This window comes from Mustela putorius, unplaced genomic scaffold (genome assembly GCF_011764305.1).
Source record: "Mustela putorius furo isolate JIRA1106 unplaced genomic scaffold, ASM1176430v1.1 tig00000145_pilon_pilon_pilon, whole genome shotgun sequence".
Lineage (NCBI taxonomy): Eukaryota > Metazoa > Chordata > Mammalia > Carnivora > Mustelidae > Mustela > Mustela putorius.
The window spans coordinates 13,881,458-13,901,005 of NW_025421294.1; the positions used below are offsets into that span (position 1 = coordinate 13,881,458).

At 39.2% G+C, this 19,548-nt stretch overlaps 1 protein-coding gene across 2 annotated transcripts in view; it reads left to right on the forward strand.

The window, feature by feature from the left end:
- Positions 1 to 19,548, forward strand: part of PLPP1 (phospholipid phosphatase 1) — a 92,007-nt gene that overhangs the window by 52,611 nt on the left and 19,848 nt on the right. Inside the window, exons 2-3 of one of the 2 annotated variants that reach the window (XM_004744654.3) lie at positions 4,050 to 4,201; positions 9,763 to 10,043. In XM_004744654.3, the coding sequence (XP_004744711.1) occupies positions 4,050 to 4,201; positions 9,763 to 10,043 (433 nt within the window). The remainder of the gene's footprint in view (positions 1 to 4,049; positions 4,202 to 9,762; positions 10,044 to 19,548) is intronic. The other variant, XM_004744653.3, reaches the window with a different exon arrangement.

Genomic DNA, 19,548 nt, shown 5'->3' on the forward strand with positions numbered 1-19,548 from the left:
GTTATTTTTTTGTTTTGTTTTTTTAAAGATTTTATTTATTTAATTGACATAGAGAGCGAGATCACAAGTAGGCAGAGAAGCAGGCAGAGAGAGAGAAGCAGGCTCCCCGCCGAGTAGAGAGCCTGATGCGGGGCTCAATCCCAGGACCCTGAGATCAGGACCTAGACTGAAGGCAGAGGCTTAACTCCCTGAGCCACCCAGGTACCCAGTAGGAAGAGTTTTTAGAATTGTTTCAGTTATGGCTCTGTTGGTTGCAAGGGGCAGAAATCCTTTTTTTTTTTTTTTTTTTAAAGATTTTATTTATTTGACAGAGATCACAAGTAGGCAGAGAGGCAGGCAGAGAGAGAGGAGGAAGCAGGCACCCTGCTGAGCAGAGAGCCCGATGTGGGACTCGATCCCAGGACCCTGAGATCATGACCTGAGCCGAAGGCAGCAGCTTAACCCACTGAGCCACCCAGGCGCCCAGAAATCCTTTTTTAACTAGCTGAAGTAAGGCTGGGTTTTGTGAACAGGATGCGGGCACTCTTAACAGCTCCAAAATAGCAAGATCAGTGAGGCCCTTTGGCAATAGGAGCCAAAGCCGCTTTTCCCCATTTCTCACTCTCAGGGGCCAGGCTAGTCACTTCTTTCTGTTTTCTTTGCAGGCCTGCTTTGTCCTCAGCCTCTTCTTCAGCCATTCTTTCTTGCACATGGTTCAGTGCTACTTGCCAGCTCTGAGTCAGTCTTTGTTCCATTACCAAAATTTCTAGAGCAGGATTCTGGGCTAGGTCATCTTTTTGAGCCTGAAGTGGGTCAGTGAACAGCTGGTGATTTGATCTTCTCCGTCCCCTTTTTGGGGTCTACATTCAGGTTTAGTATAAACCTGAAATGATGGGGCGCCTGGGTGGCTCAGTGGGTTAAGCCGCTCAGGTCATGATCTCAGGGTCCTGGGATCGAGTCCCGAATCGGGCTCTCTGCTCAGCAGGGAGCCTGCTTCCTCCTCTCTCTCTCTCTGCCTGCCTCTCTGCCTACTTGTGATCTCTCTCTGTCAAATAAATAAATAAAATCTTTTTTTTTTTTTTAAAGAAAAAGGGAGGCCTGATGTGGCCCCATCCCAGGACCTGGGCTCATGACCTGAGCCGAAGGCAGCAGCTTAACCCACTGAGCCACCCAGGCACCCCGAATAAAATCTTTAAAAAAAAAAAAAACCTGAAATGAAATGGTGTTGAACAGTGACATTGAAAAAATAGATCTCATGGACCTATATCGCAAATATTATTAATTTAAAATATTTCTAAGACCTTCTGTGATAAAATTACTTTTCTTCACTCACACTCTCAAAAGAATAGTGTGCATTTGTGGTAGATTCCGGCTTTTTTTAAAAAAATTACTTTTTTATCATTCCTTACTAAAATCTCCATGGTATGGCTTCCATCCTTTCTTCTTATTAAAACCACTTTTACTGCAAGTCTGGCACTTAAAAATGTATTAGATACTGTGGCTCAATCATCATATCCAGAGATGCTATCTCTGGACTTAATCTCAGTGATGTTCCTCTCTCCTGACCTTTCTTCTGGCCTCCAGGTCTGCCTCAGTGGATCTTCCTCCTGCGCTCATCCCTTTATTATTGTGGCTGCCCTCTGCCTCACTCCCCCTCTTCTTTTCATTTCAGATCCGTCCTGCAGTTTCTTTTACCTCTGTGGCTTCAGAGATCCTTTATATCCCCAAATCTCTGTCTTTATTAGGTGCCTTCTACTGAGTTCTATAGTAACCACCAGATTTTTGCATATCATCAGAGCTTCTCTTTGAATCTTCATATGAACTTTTTGTACTTCTGTTTATTCTCTGCTGTACTTAACATATTATGTCTTATATAACTTTGTATTCCTGGTAGCACCTACCAGAATTCTTTGACAGTGGATTCACTCAATATTTACCTGTTTATATATTCCTGTTTTTAAAAAGGGCTAATTTTATTTGTATGTGATTTTACTTTCTTTCCTTCCTATCCTAAAAAAAATACCCCCAATTTTTTTTCCAAATTTAAAAATAATTTTCAGCATAGTTGTTTTGGTCAGAGGAAAAAAAACAAAACCCATCTTAATGGATATGCTTGCTAAGAAAACTTTTAAATATATTTGGGTCTATTAATATGAGTTTTTCCTGAGAATAAGGACATAAAGCCTACTGAGTTTTGGACACTATCATATGGGGATTTAATTTCTGTACTAGATATTTTCTTGTCCTACTACAAAAACGAAATCACAAAAATTTAACCAATTCTGGGGCGCCTGGGTGGCTCAGTCATTAAGCAGCTGTCTTCGGCTCAGTTCATGAGCCCAGGTCCTGGGATGGGGCCACATCAGGCCTCCCTGCTCAGCAGGAAGCCTGCTTCTCCCTCTCCTACCCACCCTGCTTGTGTTCCCTCTCCCACTGTGTCTCTCTCTGTCAAAAAAAAAAAAAATAAAATCTTAAAAAAAAGAAAAGAAAAGAAAAATTCAGCCAATTCAGAAATATGCCATGTAGAGATTGAAATTTTCCATTATTATGTATAGAGTTCTTGCAAGTAGAATTGAACCGTAGAAATGGTGGTTCTTTGTGAATACAAAATAAATTTGCTATTGGTTGAAGTGTGAACGTTTAGTTACTGTATAGGGCAGGCAGCAACTGATCACAGATCTGCTTACTAACCTCCACAGTGTGTGCTGCTGTGTGCAAAAGGTTTGTGCTGGAGCTGTGGTATTGTATTAAAGGCTTGGGCATTTTGCCCTATTCCTCTGAATGCAGATAGTTTAGTGAATCAGAGGATAGTTCGAAATCAGATATGAGAGGTAGTATAAGGGTCAGTTAGCAAAGTTGATTCTAATTTATTTTATGTATTTATTTATTTATTTGTAATGGTAGCTTTTACTAGAAGTATGGCTTTGGAACCGTGTGAACATCTTAAAGACTTCTAATGGGTTGCCGCTCTTGGCAGATGATTTTTAACACAACGATAAAAACTTTGGTTCATGTATTTAGGGCATAGATGAAAGACAGGGAGATAAATAAAAGACCTAGGAATGTGCTTCTTTAGCTCTTGCAGGAAGAACATACTTGATATTTGTAGTAATGACAGGCAGAGTTTCAGCGGAGTTAATGAGACCTGTAAACAGTCATCAAGACTTGGTACTTCATAGACAGAACACTCAGGCATACAATGAGCATGTTAGCTTGGTGGTTATGGCATTACTACTGGGAGAATGGGTCTCTGAGAGAGAATATCTTCCATACCTGGGGAAGTCTTGCCACAGACCTCATATTAAAGGTTTCTGCTAATCTATAACTCTCTTACAGAGCATTCCTAGTTGGTATGCTGCATATTAATCAGTGTATCTGCTCAGAGAAGTTAAGGAGACCTGAATTCTTAAAGCTGACTTTTAGGGAAGAGACCGTTTAGGAGGTGAGTGTGAGACATAATCTTGAGGGAAAACATGGATGAAAACAGAAAGAACTGTCTTTTTGTGCTTGATTTCATTGTCCATTTTCCTTAAACTTGGTTTAAGTTCAGATCCTTTTCACAGCAGCTTGAAACTTGATATAGATGGTATAGAAGCAAGTGGACAACACATTATTTAGATTCTCTGATAGCTTAGCCATGACCATGTCCTGTCCAAATGTGGTAGTAATGTAGAGACGAAATGGGTAATGTCAAAAAGCTGTTTTCCTTTCAGAAGCAGAGTGCATGACAAATTGGTTTGGGAATAGTGTTGAAAACCCTATGAGCGGCAAACAAGAATATGAGAAGGGATTTTTTTTTGGTCTTCTCTGCAATCTGCGTGTTTGGGCAGAAACAAAGGGAAGAAGATACTCTTGGTTAGATTGGTTAAGCATTGGTCCTCTTCTTACCTTTATAATTTAAACTGTAATCTTTCTAACTTGTGTTGCATGCATTGCTGCATTTCCTTTTTATGTGTGCTCATTTATTTTCATGGCAAATGCATTTTTAAACAGTCTCTGGGTTAATTATTGCCATTCATTAATTTTCATATTTCCATTTTAATGATATTTTCATTTATTCCTTTTGCTAGCTGGATTGCCTTTTGCAATTCTTACTTCAAGGCATACCCCCTTCCAACGAGGAATATTCTGTAATGATGAGTCCATCAAGTACCCTTACAAAGAAGACACCATACCTTATGCGTTATTAGGTGGAATAATCATTCCATTCAGTATTATTGTTGTAAGTCAAATCCACTTTTCCAAGTTTATCACTTTTGGGCAGTTGGCTTAATTTTGTGTTAATCTGTTAATGATTGAGTGCATAAATGTCCAAAACAATGTATTTTTTTAACATTTAATTGAAGGTGTTATTTGATCAAGATGATCCCAGCTATTTTAAGTGGAACCAAAGGAATAACAGTATATAATTAAAAGAACCTTACTGAATGTGTATAACTTTTATGCTAATCTTTTCCAGTTCACTGTGATTTTTAAAGCTCTAATTTGCTGCTGTTATAGTAATCATGCAATAGATACATGTTATAGCAGTATGTTTTTTAGCACTCTTTATACCTAGGTTATTGCTTTATAATTTGTGGAATCTGTATGTATGTACCTACTTTCTAGTTACAGAGTTCTAAAAGAGAAGAATAACTAATGTCAAGACTTCATTCTAACCCCTGTTAAAGAATTTTTATATAATGCCAGAAAAGCCAGAGTTCTATCTATAATCAGCAGTGAATGCAAGAAATTTTTTACTGGTACTGAAACCTAAGAGTAACTATTGCTTTTAGGATTTCAGGTGGGAATGCTTAGAGATTGTGCTAAGAAGACGACATCAAGGGATTGCACTAGATTATTTAATAATTTCTCAATTGAAAGAGTCTATGACTTAGATTAAATAACTTTATGCTCCATGACTGATAACTTTAGAAAAAAGATTTATGTTGATTTAAAGTAGAAACTACGGCCCAACCAGGAGATAGGTCAATGAGATAACATGTATGCCTTGTCTGTTTTGGTATTTATTGAAAAAAAAGTCTTAATTTAGAAATTCAGTGTTTTATTCAAGAATTATCACAGCTCCTTATTAGCATTGAGAATGAATCAACTCATTATTTGTGGTATGTAATTAATAAAAGAAAACCTGTCTCATAAACATATTTGTTTTGTGGGACTGTGAGCTCCTGGAAGGCAGAGATGTTGCTTCATTCTTCTTAGTACCCTCGCTGCCTGCCATGGAGCCGGGCATTGTGGAACCCGGCATGTCTTAGGTGTGGTAATGACATGAGAGTAATTACATGGGGATATTGGTTGACCCTCCTTTAGTATGGTGAAGTTTTAAGAAATCAGCAGATCCCTTTAATCTAGACAGATCTTTACACTGAATTTTTACTACGGAAAGAACGAAAGCCAAGCCTATCAGTGTTCCTTTAGGAAGGCAGTAAGAGTAGATTTTTTAAAAAATATGTGTTTCTAAATAAATACAATCTTTTTAAAAAATTTTTTAGTTTTTAGTTTTTATTTTTTATAAACATATAATATATTTTTATCCCCAGGGGTACAGGTCTGTGAATCACCAGGTTTACACACTTCACAGCACTCAACATAGCACATACCCTCCCCAATGTCCATAACCCCACCCCCCTTCTCCCAACTCCCCTCCCCCAGCAACCCTCAGTTTGTTTTGTGAGATTAAGAGTCACTTATGGTTTGTCTCCCTCCTAATCCCATCTTGTTTCATTTATTCTTCTCCTACCCCCTTATTAAATAATATCTTTTTTTTTAAATGTGTGTTTCTGAATTTAAAGTTTTTAGTAGGATACTTAGTTGCGAATAGAGTTGCCCCTCAAACAAGATGGGGTTAAGGGACACTGATACCTGATGCAGTCAGAAATTGGTGTTAAAAATTTGGACTCCCCCAAAACTTAACTACTAAGAGCCTGGTTGCCTGGAAGCCTTACTGAGAACATAAAGAATCAATTAGCACATATTTTTTTTATGTTACATGTATTACACAATAAAGTCAGCTAGAGAAATGAAAATGTTAGTAAAATCCTAAAGAGAGAATACATTTACAGTACTGTATAATAAAAGTGGATTCACTCAGTTGAAACACGTGCTGTTAAAGGGTCAGCTGTAGTAGCTCGGTCCAGAAAAGATGCTCCCTTGGAGTACTCGAACCCTGCTGCAGATGGACTTGTCTTTTAGTTCGGTTTGACTTTGTGTCTCAGTCAAAAGGATGCTGCACAAGCAAAACTACCGAAATCCAGTACAGACCAGGGGCCTGCAGCAGGACGGCACTCTGATGGCCAGGCTCCTGGAGTGTAGGTGTGGCCTGCATGAGTGAAGGACCTGACTAGAACCCTCAGTGAGCAAGAACTCATTATTTGTATTTAATAAATTCCTAAGTTTTGACAATTTCACCATCAGCTCTGAGAAAGTTATCTCTGTGTTTAATAAAGCAATTACAAATTAAGTGTAGGTTTCTTAAAAAAGAACAGACTTTTTAAAGGTGCTATGAAAGTACTATTTTTATATCAGCCATATCAGCCAACACTGCACAGGCTGATAGTTTTATGTACTAACTTAAAAAAATTTTCACTTTGTTTATTAACTCCCCTGATTGGAGCACTTGGTTAGACATGTAAAAAAAAAATGTTTAATTTTATTAACTAAAAAGTGAATCAGTTCTTTAAAAAAAAAAAGTGAGGACTGTGATTCAGACTTCCTACCAGGTCTTTGACCAGGCTTACAGATGATCCACAGTGATTGAGGGAGCCTGGTGGAGAACCAGAGTTAGTAGAGCTTCTCAGAAGCCATGGGAGAATTTCAATAAGGAGAAATAATCAGTGATGTCAAATACCGTGAGAGGTTAAGGTAAATGAGAGTTGATAAATACCTGTTTAATCCATTTTGACTTTTGAAAAAGATTCCGTAGAATAAAGGGAATGAAAGTAGTTTAAGATATTTAGGAAGAAGTAGAAGTACACCAGTGATTTTAGACTACACTTTTGGGAAGGTGGGTCCTGAAGGGGAGGCATATAATACAGGGACAGTATAGAGATGTATAAAATCGTCTGGGTTGATGGAGCTATAAAAGAGATGGTGAGAAAATATTGTAGTGCCTAGGTTTTAAATGGTTTGAATTACATATATTTGGGTAATTATTAGCTTTGATCTTCAAAAGCATTTTGTTTTAATCCCCCAGACACTATCTTTAGTTCTTTAATAATTTATCCTATCTTTGGAGTATAAATAATGCATAAGAAGTGATCCCAGCTATAAGATAAGGCCACAGTCAGCTTAAGTGTAGACTTCACCAAAGACTAAGCATTGGCATAAATGGCTCAAAGGGCAGGACAAAGTGTTAAAATGAAACAAAAATATGGCTGTCATGAGTAGTGAAATGCTCAGACACATCCCTACATTTAGAAAGTCGGTTTAGAACTTGTCTCTTGTCTGTCTCAGTGAGGATGGAGGGCATAATAAAAAACAATACACGTTGACCAGCATTGGTCAGCTTTAGAGTCCCCCTGCCCTTTCCCAGCATCAAGGATTTTAAGTTTCAGCTTACCTTTGTGAATCAGTTTGTCATCTGTGCCCATGGCTCTGAATTGTCCTAGTGAGCTGACTTTCTGTCCCCAGTGTTGAGAACCAGGGTTTGGGTGGCCCTAAAGAATTGGAAAATAATTGAGTGCTTACACTCTTAAGAACAGCTGATGGCTGAAGTGTGAGAGTTTCAGCTGCTCAAATTGTGGTTGATTGGTGTAATTGGTATATATTGTAAATGATCAAAGAACAACTCCATAATGAAACACGAGAGAAATCCTCTCTTGGTGCACATCTCTAAAGGCAGTTGCTGGGACACCTTAATAGTCAGAGGAGACAGTATATATTTTAATACATGGGTCACGAGGGCCGGTTGGAAGAACCTAAGTGCAGTTGCAGAGTGTGGTATCCCTAGAAGTGCACATGGCTTTTCTCTTCTGAGAGACCTCTTCTCAGGGAAGTATCTGATTAACTCATTCACATTAGTTACTGCAATGGGGGAATATATTTTTCTGGGGCTTAATGTTTAAGGGTGTTTACTTTTTACCCATGAAGCACCCCTTTCAATTAAAAAAATTTTTTTTTGAGATTTTATTTATTTATTCAACAGAGATCACAAGTAGGCAGAGAGGCAGGCGGAGAGAGAGGGGGAAGCAGGCTCCCTGCCGAACAGAGAGCCCGTTGAGGGGCTCGATCCCAGGACTCTGAGACCATGACCTGAGCCGAAGGCAGAGGCTTTAACCCACTGAGCCACCCAGGCGCCCCTCAATTAGAATTTCTAACCACCTACTCTGTTGAGGCCACTATGGTGGTACTAGGTTTTTATTCGATGACTAAAACTTGATTCTTGCTTTTCTGGGATTCATAGTCGTCAGAGTTTTAACATTCTAATTACAGAGCCATGGAGCTAAATGAAGAAAGAATTTTTGGCGTTAGGTTTTGTTTTTCTTTTTCCTTTAAAGATTTTATTTCTTTATCTGACAGAGAGCACAAGGTGGGAGCAGCAGGCAGAGGGAGAGGAAGAAGCAGGCTTCTCGCTGAGTGGGGAGTCTGATGTGGGGCTCGATTCCGGGACCTGGGATCGTGACAGATGCTTGGCCACTGAGCCACCCAGACCACCAAGTGCTCCTTTAGTGTTAGGTTCTTAAAAGCTCTTTTAGGAGGCAATCATTTATTTTACCTACAATAAGGTTCACCATGAAAATAATTAATCCACACTAAATGGAAATGTTTGAATGTTTTATGCGATTGTTCATGTAAATTTAAGGTGAAGCAGCAAAACTAGTACTTAAGAAAAATTTCGTGAGTTCTATCTCCTCACTTCCCCAACATAAATAAGCAAGCTGATTCTTCTTGTTCTACTATTTATTTTGGTCACAGGTAGCTAGAATATGGATTATTTTATCAGCAAGTGTAATTTTGTACAAATTTTCTCCTCAGTATTTTTTGGATTTCTTAAGGTCTGTGAATTGTCAAGTACTGGGAAGGCTTTTCATGCCTTTAAACTCATTATAGCAGCATATGCTGGCTGACACACACTCTACTAGAATCTGGGAAGGCCTTGTCTTCACTTTTAGTGAGAAATAAAGTCAGTGAAAAATAAAGAGGGAAGAGTCACTTGAAATGTTTTCATGGAGAAGGAGAGCATCAAATGTGTGTTTGGTCTGTTAATGAGACTTGTTAAGTCTTATAAAGTCTGTTGAGTCTTGTTAACCAGGCCTCGGGTTCTGGAAACGCAGGGCTGGGAGGCTCTGTCTGCTGGTTTCAGTGTTAGATCCCTGCTTTTATATTAGTTAGTTTACTCCCTGAAACTATTTTACTTCTTAAAATATGATGGATGTTTTTGATTCAGAGCAATTTTGGTTAAGAAGTACTGCCAGATCAAAAGTACTTACACAGGGGATACTCTAATTAGGAAAATTTGTGTTATTTGAACAAACCATGGTTTTTCTCATTCATGATACATAGTTGCTTATTAAAATTCATTTTATTTGAGTACCAGAAAAGAAATAAGGTCTTATTGTTTCAGGTAGATTTGAAATTATTTTGGCCATTGTTTTATAAGCAGATCTGACTCCTTTTTTCATGGTTTAGAATTAGATATCCTGACTCTGCATTTGCAAATAAAAAAAGGGGAGTGTTTTTAAAATTTATTTTATTGTGATATAAAAATTTTTTTTCTATTTTTTAAATTTTGTTTAAAGTGCCTAGTTGCTGTTTTAACATACTATTTTTCTGTTTCTTTTTCAGATGATTATTGGAGAAGTCCTGTCTGTTTACTATAACCTCTTGCACTCGAATTCCTTTATCAGGAATAACTACATAGCCACTATTTACAAAGCCATTGGAACATTTTTATTTGGTGCAGCTGCTAGTCAGTCCCTGACTGACATTGCCAAGTATTCAATAGGCAGACTGCGCCCTCACTTCCTGGATGTTTGTGACCTAGATTGGTCAAAAATCAACTGCAGTGTTGGTTACATTGAAAACTACATATGTCGAGGAAATGCACGGAAAGTGAAGGAGGGCAGGTGCGTGTTAAAACTTCAATGTTCGTTTTATCTTGTGTATTCCTGGAAAAGAAGGTTTCTTTACTTGCTTAGGGAGAGCCGCTAGTATAATCACTGGGAGGTTAACTGAGTTCATATTTTGACTTGTTATCTCTACTTTTTCTTTTTTCCCCATTTTACCCCTACTTTCTGTGTAAGAGCCTTTCAATGCAAGTCTTCCCATCTCTCATGAATAATTAAAATGAACTTCATAGGTCATATAGTGCAGGGCCAACAGACTTTTTCTTAAGGCACCAGGTAGGAAATATTTTAGGTTTTGTGGGCCATTTGGTTAATTTGACATCTGTACTGTTGTACCAGGAAAAAACAGCCATAGACAGTCCTTGAACGGATGGGTGTGGTTACATTCCAATAAAAGTTTATTAACAGAAACAGGCTGCTCCAAGGGTTATAGTTTGCTGACCCTCCACGTAGTCCAGCCTTGTATTAAGTTCTGCTCTGTCTCTTAGTATTCTTAGAGTATATTTTTGGTAAGGAAATTTCATACATTGACAGCTTAAGGACTTCAGGTTGCCTTCTTATAATGACCTTGTTAGGCTCCTTTCTACATGTGGCACGCTATTAGGCATGAATGAAATACAGTGTTTGCAACCCAAAAGGTCCAACTCCTTTAATGTATAGATGAGCAAATGAAGGCCCAGTAACATTAGATAAAGCCACTAGGGGCACCTGGGTGGTTCAGTCCATTAAGCATCTGCTTTAGGCTCATGTTGTGATCCCATGGTCCTGGGATTGAGCCCCGCATTGGCTCCCTGCTCGGTGGGAAGCCAGCTTCTCCCTCTCTCTCTGCCCCCCACCCCCAGCTCATGCTCCCTCACTTCCTTTCTTTCTTTCTCAAGTAAATAAATAAAAATCTTAAAAAAAACCAAAAAGCCACAATTCCTCATCTCAAGTTTCAGAATTATCAGCCTTACTTTTTTTTTTTTAAGTATATTTTTAAAAAATACACTCTAAGAATACTAAGAGACAGAGCAGAACTTAATACAAGGCTGGACTACGTGGAGGGTCAGCAAACTATAACCCCTGGAGCAGCCTGTTTCTGTTAATAAACTTTTATTGGAATAAACTTTTCTATACGATTGTTGTTCTCATGTTCTAAAATAGCTATCACTTTAATTACTCATCAACCAACAGATACTTTTTCTGGGTAAAACACCCTTTGACTGTTCTTTATACATGACTCACAGGTACTTCATTGTCCTTGTTGGTTCTCTTATAAGCTACACTGGCCTTAGTAGCCCCCAATTTTTGCATGTAGTGGAGATAAAAAAAAAACACTTTATTTAACCAAGAGTATATACTGTGCTGTGTGCATGAGATCTGGCCATGAGCTAGGTAGTTCTGGTTCTCATCTTCATGGAGCTTAGTCTAGCACAGAGGACTTAAATTTAAAAAGTGATGGTGATGGAAGAGAATCTCCTTATTGATAACAAGGCCAGAGAATAGAGAGGCTGTTGGATGGCAAAGCTTAATGAATGAAGGAGGGAGGAATGGCTAATGCAGTAGGCAATTAATAGTGGAAGGCAGTACTGTTGATTTGAGGTTAGGTAAGAAGGCATTTTTTAACAGGACTGGGGAAGAATGGTCCAGAAATGGCTTTGAGGAGTGATGAACTTACCAACACCAGCACTGGGCTCTGAGGGTGTGAGATGTGGAGATCTCATTCTCTGCTCTTATACCACTGCAGTGTCCTAGGGAAAGGTCTCAGATTTAACAACTAGGAGATGCAGTGACTTTTGGTAGAGAGTTTGAAGACTCAGAGAAACTCAGAGAAATACAGAGGACTATCCATGCCTATGTCTCCAGTAACATCTCCTGCATCACCACAATAGGAAAACTCTAACATTTTCTCTTGTCACAGTATTTAAGAAAGTCGGGTGATAAGGGCTTACCTAATGTCCCGAAAATATCATTATAACTGATTATTTAAGAAAATAGTTTCTTGGGACGCCTGGGTGGCTCAGTTGGTTAAGCAGCTGCCTTCGGCTCAGGTCATGATCCCAGCGTCCTGGGATCGAGTCCCACATCGGGCTTCTTGCTCGGCAGGGAGCCTGCTTCTCCCTCTGCCTCTGCCTACCATTCTGTCTGCCTGTGCTCGCTCTCTCCCCCTCTCTCTCTCTGATAAATAAATAAAATCTTAAAAAAAAAAAGAAAAGAAAAGAAAAAAAAAGAAAATAGTTTCTTCACACATATATTATTTCTCTGGTTTGGGTACATACATTTTAGCTCAAAAATTTCTTATAATAGTATGTCTTATTGAGAGATTTTTCTTTCTTACATGAGCCATTTGGACAAAACGTGATATATAATTGATTTTAAATGACATAAATATGATTACATTTTCCAGTCCATGTATGTTCTATTATATATGTATTGCTAGTGTATCTAAATTGACCAAGATATACTATACTATACTATACTATAATATAATATGGTACTTTTGACTTAAGTATACATAGTTTTTTACCCATTACACTTTAAAAGTTTCTTCAGCCTCCCATATTTTCAGTGAGATCTGTTGATAAGCTTTAGGGTTCTGAAGTGAGAAGGAAAATCAAATCTAGAAATGAAATTTTAAGAAAACTTTGTATCTTCCAAGAAAAAAATGGGATTTCCATTGGTATTTCCAGAATGAGTTAGTTGTTGCCACAGTTCCAGAGTTTTATAACTCTGGTTCATAACTGTGGCTTTGCATTGCTGTTCTGCTGTGAAGGCTAATTTCATTGGATTCAGGCTTTCCTATTGCTTTTCTCTTGAATTTTTAGGTTGGGATGCCAAAAATACAAAAACATTTCAGTCTAGACATTGTCTGTAATGTATTAGGATCATAGTGTAATTTCCCCCTCTAATTTATTTATCTCCACAGCCTGTCCCCTGTACGTTTATTTTAATTATAAAATTATAATGCTTGACATTGGAAAGAAAGGAACATAGGCACCCGAAATGAGTCATTTTTGTTGACTATAAATGAGTCAGAGTTACATCTGAGGGTGAGAGTACTCTCTTACAATTTTGGCTTTTGGTCTCGATATTCGTTTTCTTATTTCCTTCTATTCCTCTCTCTGCCTTTCCTTTATATGTGCACACTCTGGTGCTCTTGTATCACTGATGTCAGAGGACTTTTACCAGGCTTCATTTGTGGCCCTGGGTCCTAAATATAGAAGTGAAAACATAAATGGATTAGAGTAGCATACTTATTAATTCCTTATTAGCTCCTATTCATTGTTTAAAATTAATACCTGGGCATTTACTATAAACGAAAAGGGCTGTACTTGTAAATTTGGGACATCCAGCTGCTCTTGCTTATGCCAATGAGAATGGCAGTCCTTTCCATTTGTGGGGGAAAAAAAATTACTAATGAGCACAGGCAGTTCAGACCTATAGCACTCTGCCCAGGTAAAGATTCTCTTTAGGGACTCCTTAGATCAGTGTCTCTCAAATGTTAGTGGTTCATTGGAAACACATATTTCAACGTTTCATCCTCAGGTGGGGTGGGAGGTGAGGATATGTATTTCTAACACACTCCCAGATGTTGCTACCTCTGTGCTTGATCTCAGGACCGCACTTTGTGAGCCAGTGCTTAAAATCCCCAGGATGATGGGAACACGACCTCACATGGTATCTGTAACGTTAGGATGTTTGGCAGGGTGAATTTAAGATTGTGCACAACTAGCTGTGTTCCCAAATGACCTATCACTGCCACCAACTCAGGAACCTAGCCGGTAAGCCCTGGTGCTACTGGGGCCAGTTGCTCTGTGCCAGGAAACCCAAGGGGGCTGGACAAATCGGAAGCACAGCTCCTGGCGGGGTTTGCCAACACTTTTGCGGCACAAAACTACAATAAACTGGTGGTGAGAGTAGTCACCAACTCAAGAGATGATGGTTTGGAAAAGAGAAAGGGAGAAATTTAGGGTGCTACCTACAAGGAGCTTGGTGATAGGCTCAGGCTTTTACCCACTGACCTCTCCATCAGCATGGCAGACACCTTGTCCGAGTTACAGGGAGAGGTCAGGATGGAGTGCCTGCAAGAGAACAGGCAGGGAGGGCATGGTCATCGGAGGGGGGAATCACCGCACCATCATGGGCCGGGAAGGGGATGTGTGGGATGTGGTCGTGTAGGCATTCCATTGCTATCTGGGTTTTTCCCATCTGGCATTTGGGATGTTCAGGTCTTCGCAAAATGTCATTGCCAGTGCCTGGAAAGTCTGGTAAGAAATAAGCACAATGGATTTTCGTTGGAGCATCAGTTAAGCAGTCTTGCCTATTTCTGGCTTTAACTGTCGGGGTCTGTAGTTGAGTAAGACAGCTCACTAACAGCTGCTCTGTTTTTGATACTACAGTATGGAAACTTGTCTTCTCTGAGAAATTCACTTTTTTCTGGCTTTTATTTAAATTCTGTTTGCTTAAGGGTAGACTCAGCATTCCTAATCAATTCTGAGCAATTGGTCTTTGGCTATATAAATTAGATATCCAAAATAAATTTACTTCTTTTGGATTATGGCAGCTTTGTATTATTTAGATGTTTAATTGTGATATGTTTGGTTAAATGTGAGGCACAATTTTCCTTTTGTCTTTTTTTAATGCAAACCCTGTACAGGTAAATACAGCTGAATTTTGAGGGAGTGCCTTCTATAATAGTAAAACCCCATTGTAATCAGACTGACTAGATGTGGTGTTAAGTACCTGGCAAAACCTGCTTTACACTTTGAGAGAATGGCTGCTTCTTTGTGGTCTAATTGTAGACATTACTGGACACTTCATGCATTCAGGAAGATTTATTCAGGCTTATCTAAACTTCCCGTGTGTATATGTCAGTAAACTAGCAGACAACCTTCATTTTATTCTTATATCTCCCGGGAGATAGCAACACATAGAATGAAAGAGGGGATCATTTTAAAAGATCCTTTACCCTGTGAATGAACATTAGCTCTTAGTGTATATAAAAGCAATTTGGCTTGAAGGCCAGCACCAATTTCCACCTCCTCTGTTCTGAATGTTAGCACGTGACACTTCTGGTTGCAGCTGCGACTCTTTCTTCAGTCTGGCTGTGACTCTGTTTGCCCCAAAATTTCTTACACTTCAGTCACATTGGAATCCTGTGGAGAGTTTGTTACAATACAAGATAGCTGGGCCTCACCCCTAGAGTTTCTGATTCAATGAGTCTGCATGCCAGGGAGCCCAAAAATTTTCGTTCCTAAAACATTCACAGATGGTGTTATGGCTGCTGACCTGAGAATCACAACTTCAGCCCCGCCATGAAGTTACTAAATTCAACTAACATCTATTGCTGTTAAGTCCTAGTCACTGTGGGTGTTACCTCCCCAAGCGCACACGTTGCTCTCGTGGGCTCACTGCACAGGCGCTGAGACGTGTTTGGAGACGGTGTGTGTGATAGATACGTGCCTTGAAGGAGTGAAGATGAAATGATGAAATTGGAGGATAATAATACTGCTTCCAGTAGAGGGGCATTTCGGAGGATAAGTAAGGTCTTAACGTTTAGAATTAGGACGGGGTATGTTTCAGGATGCAGGGAGCAGTAGGGTCACAGGCAGGCAGGTAGGCGGGAGGCTTAGGGTATACAGGCAGTGTTTTACTGGATTTAGCTTCAGTAAAACCAGCATAATCTTCAGGGTTTTGTCAGCAGTTTGTTAATTTTTAAGGCAATCTGGGGCACTTAAGGCTGATGAAACTTCTTTGTTTAGAAATAAAAGTGAAGTCACACCACATGATACCTAGTTAAATAGCTGTACACATTCTTACGCATACTTTTGATTTAGCCTATGTTGCATTTATACATTCCATATAATTTTGTTTTGATGTGGAATAAAAGCAAAAGTTTTTTTTCTCCCTTGAGATTTGGCTTGGTGCCTGATTGTCTTTCCTGAATGTATAATCAGTTGACTTGACATGTGGCTTTATTTTGGTCAAGGTATGGACTTGCAAAGACAAGATCCTTTCTTTACTTTCAGTGACTTCCTGCCACTATCTGTTGGTAAATACATGTATATCCTAATTTATTTTAAAACCAACCCCCCCCCATAATAACACCCTTTAAGTTTAGATATTCGGTATTTCATGCCATTTCACAGCAGTGCTGTGCATTAAATATTAATGGGCTTCTAAATCATATGAACACATCATCAGCTGTTGACTTTCTATTGATGCTTTGTACCTTCACTTTAGAACTCTTGAATTCCCCAGTGCCAGCTTTGAAATATGACAAAAAAGGTGGGGGGGCACCTGATTGGCTTAGTTGTTAAGTGTCTGCCTTCAGCTCAGGTCATGATCCCAGGGTCCTGGGATCCAGCCCCACATCAGACTCCCTGCTCAGCGGGAAGCCTGCTTCTCCCTCTCCCACTCCCCCTGCTTGTGTTCCCTCTCTTGCTGTGTCTCTCTCTGTCAAATAAATAAAATCTTAAAAAAAAAGAAAAAAAAAGTCATGTAGTTACATTAGTCCTTTTTCCAGATAAAAATATAATGGATGGAGGGACAGCCCCAAATGGCTCACTTGGTTGGGTGTGTGCCTTTGGCTGAGGTCATGATTCCAGGGTGCTGGGATTGAGCCCCACATTGGGCTCCCTGTTCAGTGGGAAATCTGCTTCTCCCTCTCCCTTCTGCCTCTCTCCCTTACTTGGGCTTTTTCTCTTTCTCTCTCTCTCAAATAAATAAAATCCTAAAAAGAAATATATTTGAGTGGTGTAAGCCTGAGTTTCCATTTAGAATAAATATAAACAGCATGCATTCAGTATTTTTACTTAATTAGAAAATAAATATTTTTCTTGAGGGGTAGGATGTGAGTTGAATTTGTGAAAAGTAAAACAAACCTGATGTATGGATTCTGTTGGCTTGTGTGATTCTTCAGTGTTTTTCCCGTTTTAAGTAGTCTTTATAATAAGAAAGTAGGAAAATCATTAACATTCTTTTGAGGTGACTGTCTCCACAGAGTGACCAAACTCTTGACTTAATCCCAGGTGTTTTCCTAATCAAGCTCAAAATTACCTTTCTTCTCATTCCTCTCCCCTTGCCATTCAAAGTGTGGTCCTCTGCTCTGACCAGCAGGATGGACATCACCCGGGAGCTTGGTAGAGAGGTATAATCTTGGACCCCACTTCTGGTCTGCTCAACAAACTCTCCAATTTATGTTATAAATGAGTTTACATATGCACTTGAGAGCAAGATTATAGGATTGTTTAATCTTTTTCTTTTATGTTTATATCCTGTTAACCATAATATTTTCTTATGTAATCTACTACAACTACATTGTATTGCTTCTGAGGTAATGTTTGGAAATTTATGAAGATGGACAGTTTTCAGTATTTTTGATTTATTGAAGAATAGAATTGAATCCTTAAAAATGAAGAAACTCTTCCAAGGCAATGGAAAGTAGGATTCAGGCAGTACCTAAAACCTTGTTATTTGTCATCCCTTGTTTTTGTTTTATTTTGTCTTTGTTTTTTGCCCACTTACATTTTTTTTAAGTATATATATATACATATATATATATATATATATATATATATATATTAAAGATTTTTTCTTTATTTATCTGACAGAGATCACAAGTAGGCAGAGAGGCAGGCAGAGAGAGAGGAGGAAGCAGGCTCCCTGCAGAGCAGAGAGCCCGATGTGGGGCTCGATCCCAGGACCCTGGGATCACGACCCGAGCCGAAGGCAGAGGCTTAACCCACTGAGCCACCCAGGTGCCCCAAGATTATATTTTTAAGTAATCCCTACGGGGCTCAAACTCATAACCCCGAGATCAAGAGTCACACATTCTACCTGCTGAGCCAGCCAGGTGCCCCTGAGAAGGCTTTCAAAACTTAATTTGTTTTTGATTTACAATATATCTGTTACTTTATAGATACATTTGTTCCACTAATCTGACTGCCTTTGATCACAATGTAAAAAAAGTTTCTGGACATTTTATACACATTATTGAAATGCTTGCCGAAGGTGTTGTGAAGAGGCCTTAGGTACTGCAGGTTTAAGCTGACACATACTGATACTGCTCACGGGTTCTTACAGAAGGGCAGAAAGAGCAGGGGTGTTAGATTGCACTTCCTAATTCTCCAGAACTGTGATGATAAAGTCAGAATTTGTAATCACTGCAAGGGGAAAACACATCAGAGGTAAGATGTTAAAATCAGGTAACTTATCTTGCCATGATTATTGGCAGAGACTATTTGAGTTCAGCATAATTATGTGATAACATTATTATGCAAAGGTAACATAGCTGTCGAAGCACAAACTGATTGAAGTGTACTTCTTGTGGAGGCACTGACATAATACTCTATTATTGGTGCTTTGGTGGGGGAAGGGGTGGGGAAGCAGCAGAGGTGATTTGTGACATTGAAATATGAAAGGTATAAGAATTTTACATCTTCTAGAATAACTACATAAAAACTGATTTATCATTAAGACATTAGATTCTGTTTGAGCTTAAATGTATTGAGCACCTACTGTATGTTTATCTAGTGGTGGTGGGTGTTAAGGATTCAAGATGAGTTAAGGTGGGATCTCGGGGGTGCCTGGGTGGTTCAGTAGGTTAAAGCCTCTGCCTTCCACTCAGGTCATGATCTCAGGGTCCTGCAATCGAGCCCCACATCAGGCTGTCTGCTCGGCAAGGAGCCTGCTTCCCTTGCCACTCTGCCTACTTGTAATCTCTGTCTGTCTAATAAATAAATAAAATCTTTAAAAAAAAAAAAGATGGGCTCTCAGGGAGTTGAGTGTTCACCAGCAATTTTTCTCTTGATTTGCTATACCTTCTGAATTTTTCTAATGGACGTTTCGTATGTAATTAAAACAAAGAAACAAACAAACGTCAGACATTTCTGTTTATAAGTCTTGTCCTACTCCTGCCCATGTTTGGATGGAATGGAAGAAGGAAGGACGATAGCAGATGATTTACTGTGGAAGGTGGGTTCAAGGATATATGTGTGCCGTACATCTCTCTCCTTTTGGAGAAAGGAAGAGCACTTCAGCCTAGTTGTTGAAGAAAGGTTTCTGGAAGTTAACGGTGGCTGCGGTGACTCTTGTGTTGTAATTATCCAGGAAAGTTGGGAAGCTCATTTCAGGTGCAGTGATGAAAAAACACAGCATGAAACATGACGTGTATTGGGAATTGTAAGTAGTTGGGTAGCAGATGATGGTTCCAGACTAGCTGGTGGGCCTGATGAAGGGGCTTGATTACTCGAAGCTCAGCAGTGTACCAGTGAAGGACGTGAAGCGGGAGAGTAATGTGGTCATGATTTTGTCTTTATATTTGTAACAAGTAGTCTGCTTTCCTCCACTTCATTCAAATCTAAATATACTAAAATGGGATTCTAATTATTATATGATCTAAGCTTTCATTTCTTTTAAAGCAAAAGGACTTGAGATACTAAAGGAAATGTCACTCTAGTGCTTTTGTCCGTTAGGTAGAAAGGTTGTCCAAGTGCAGTACCGTGGCACTCAGCTTGTCCTCTGG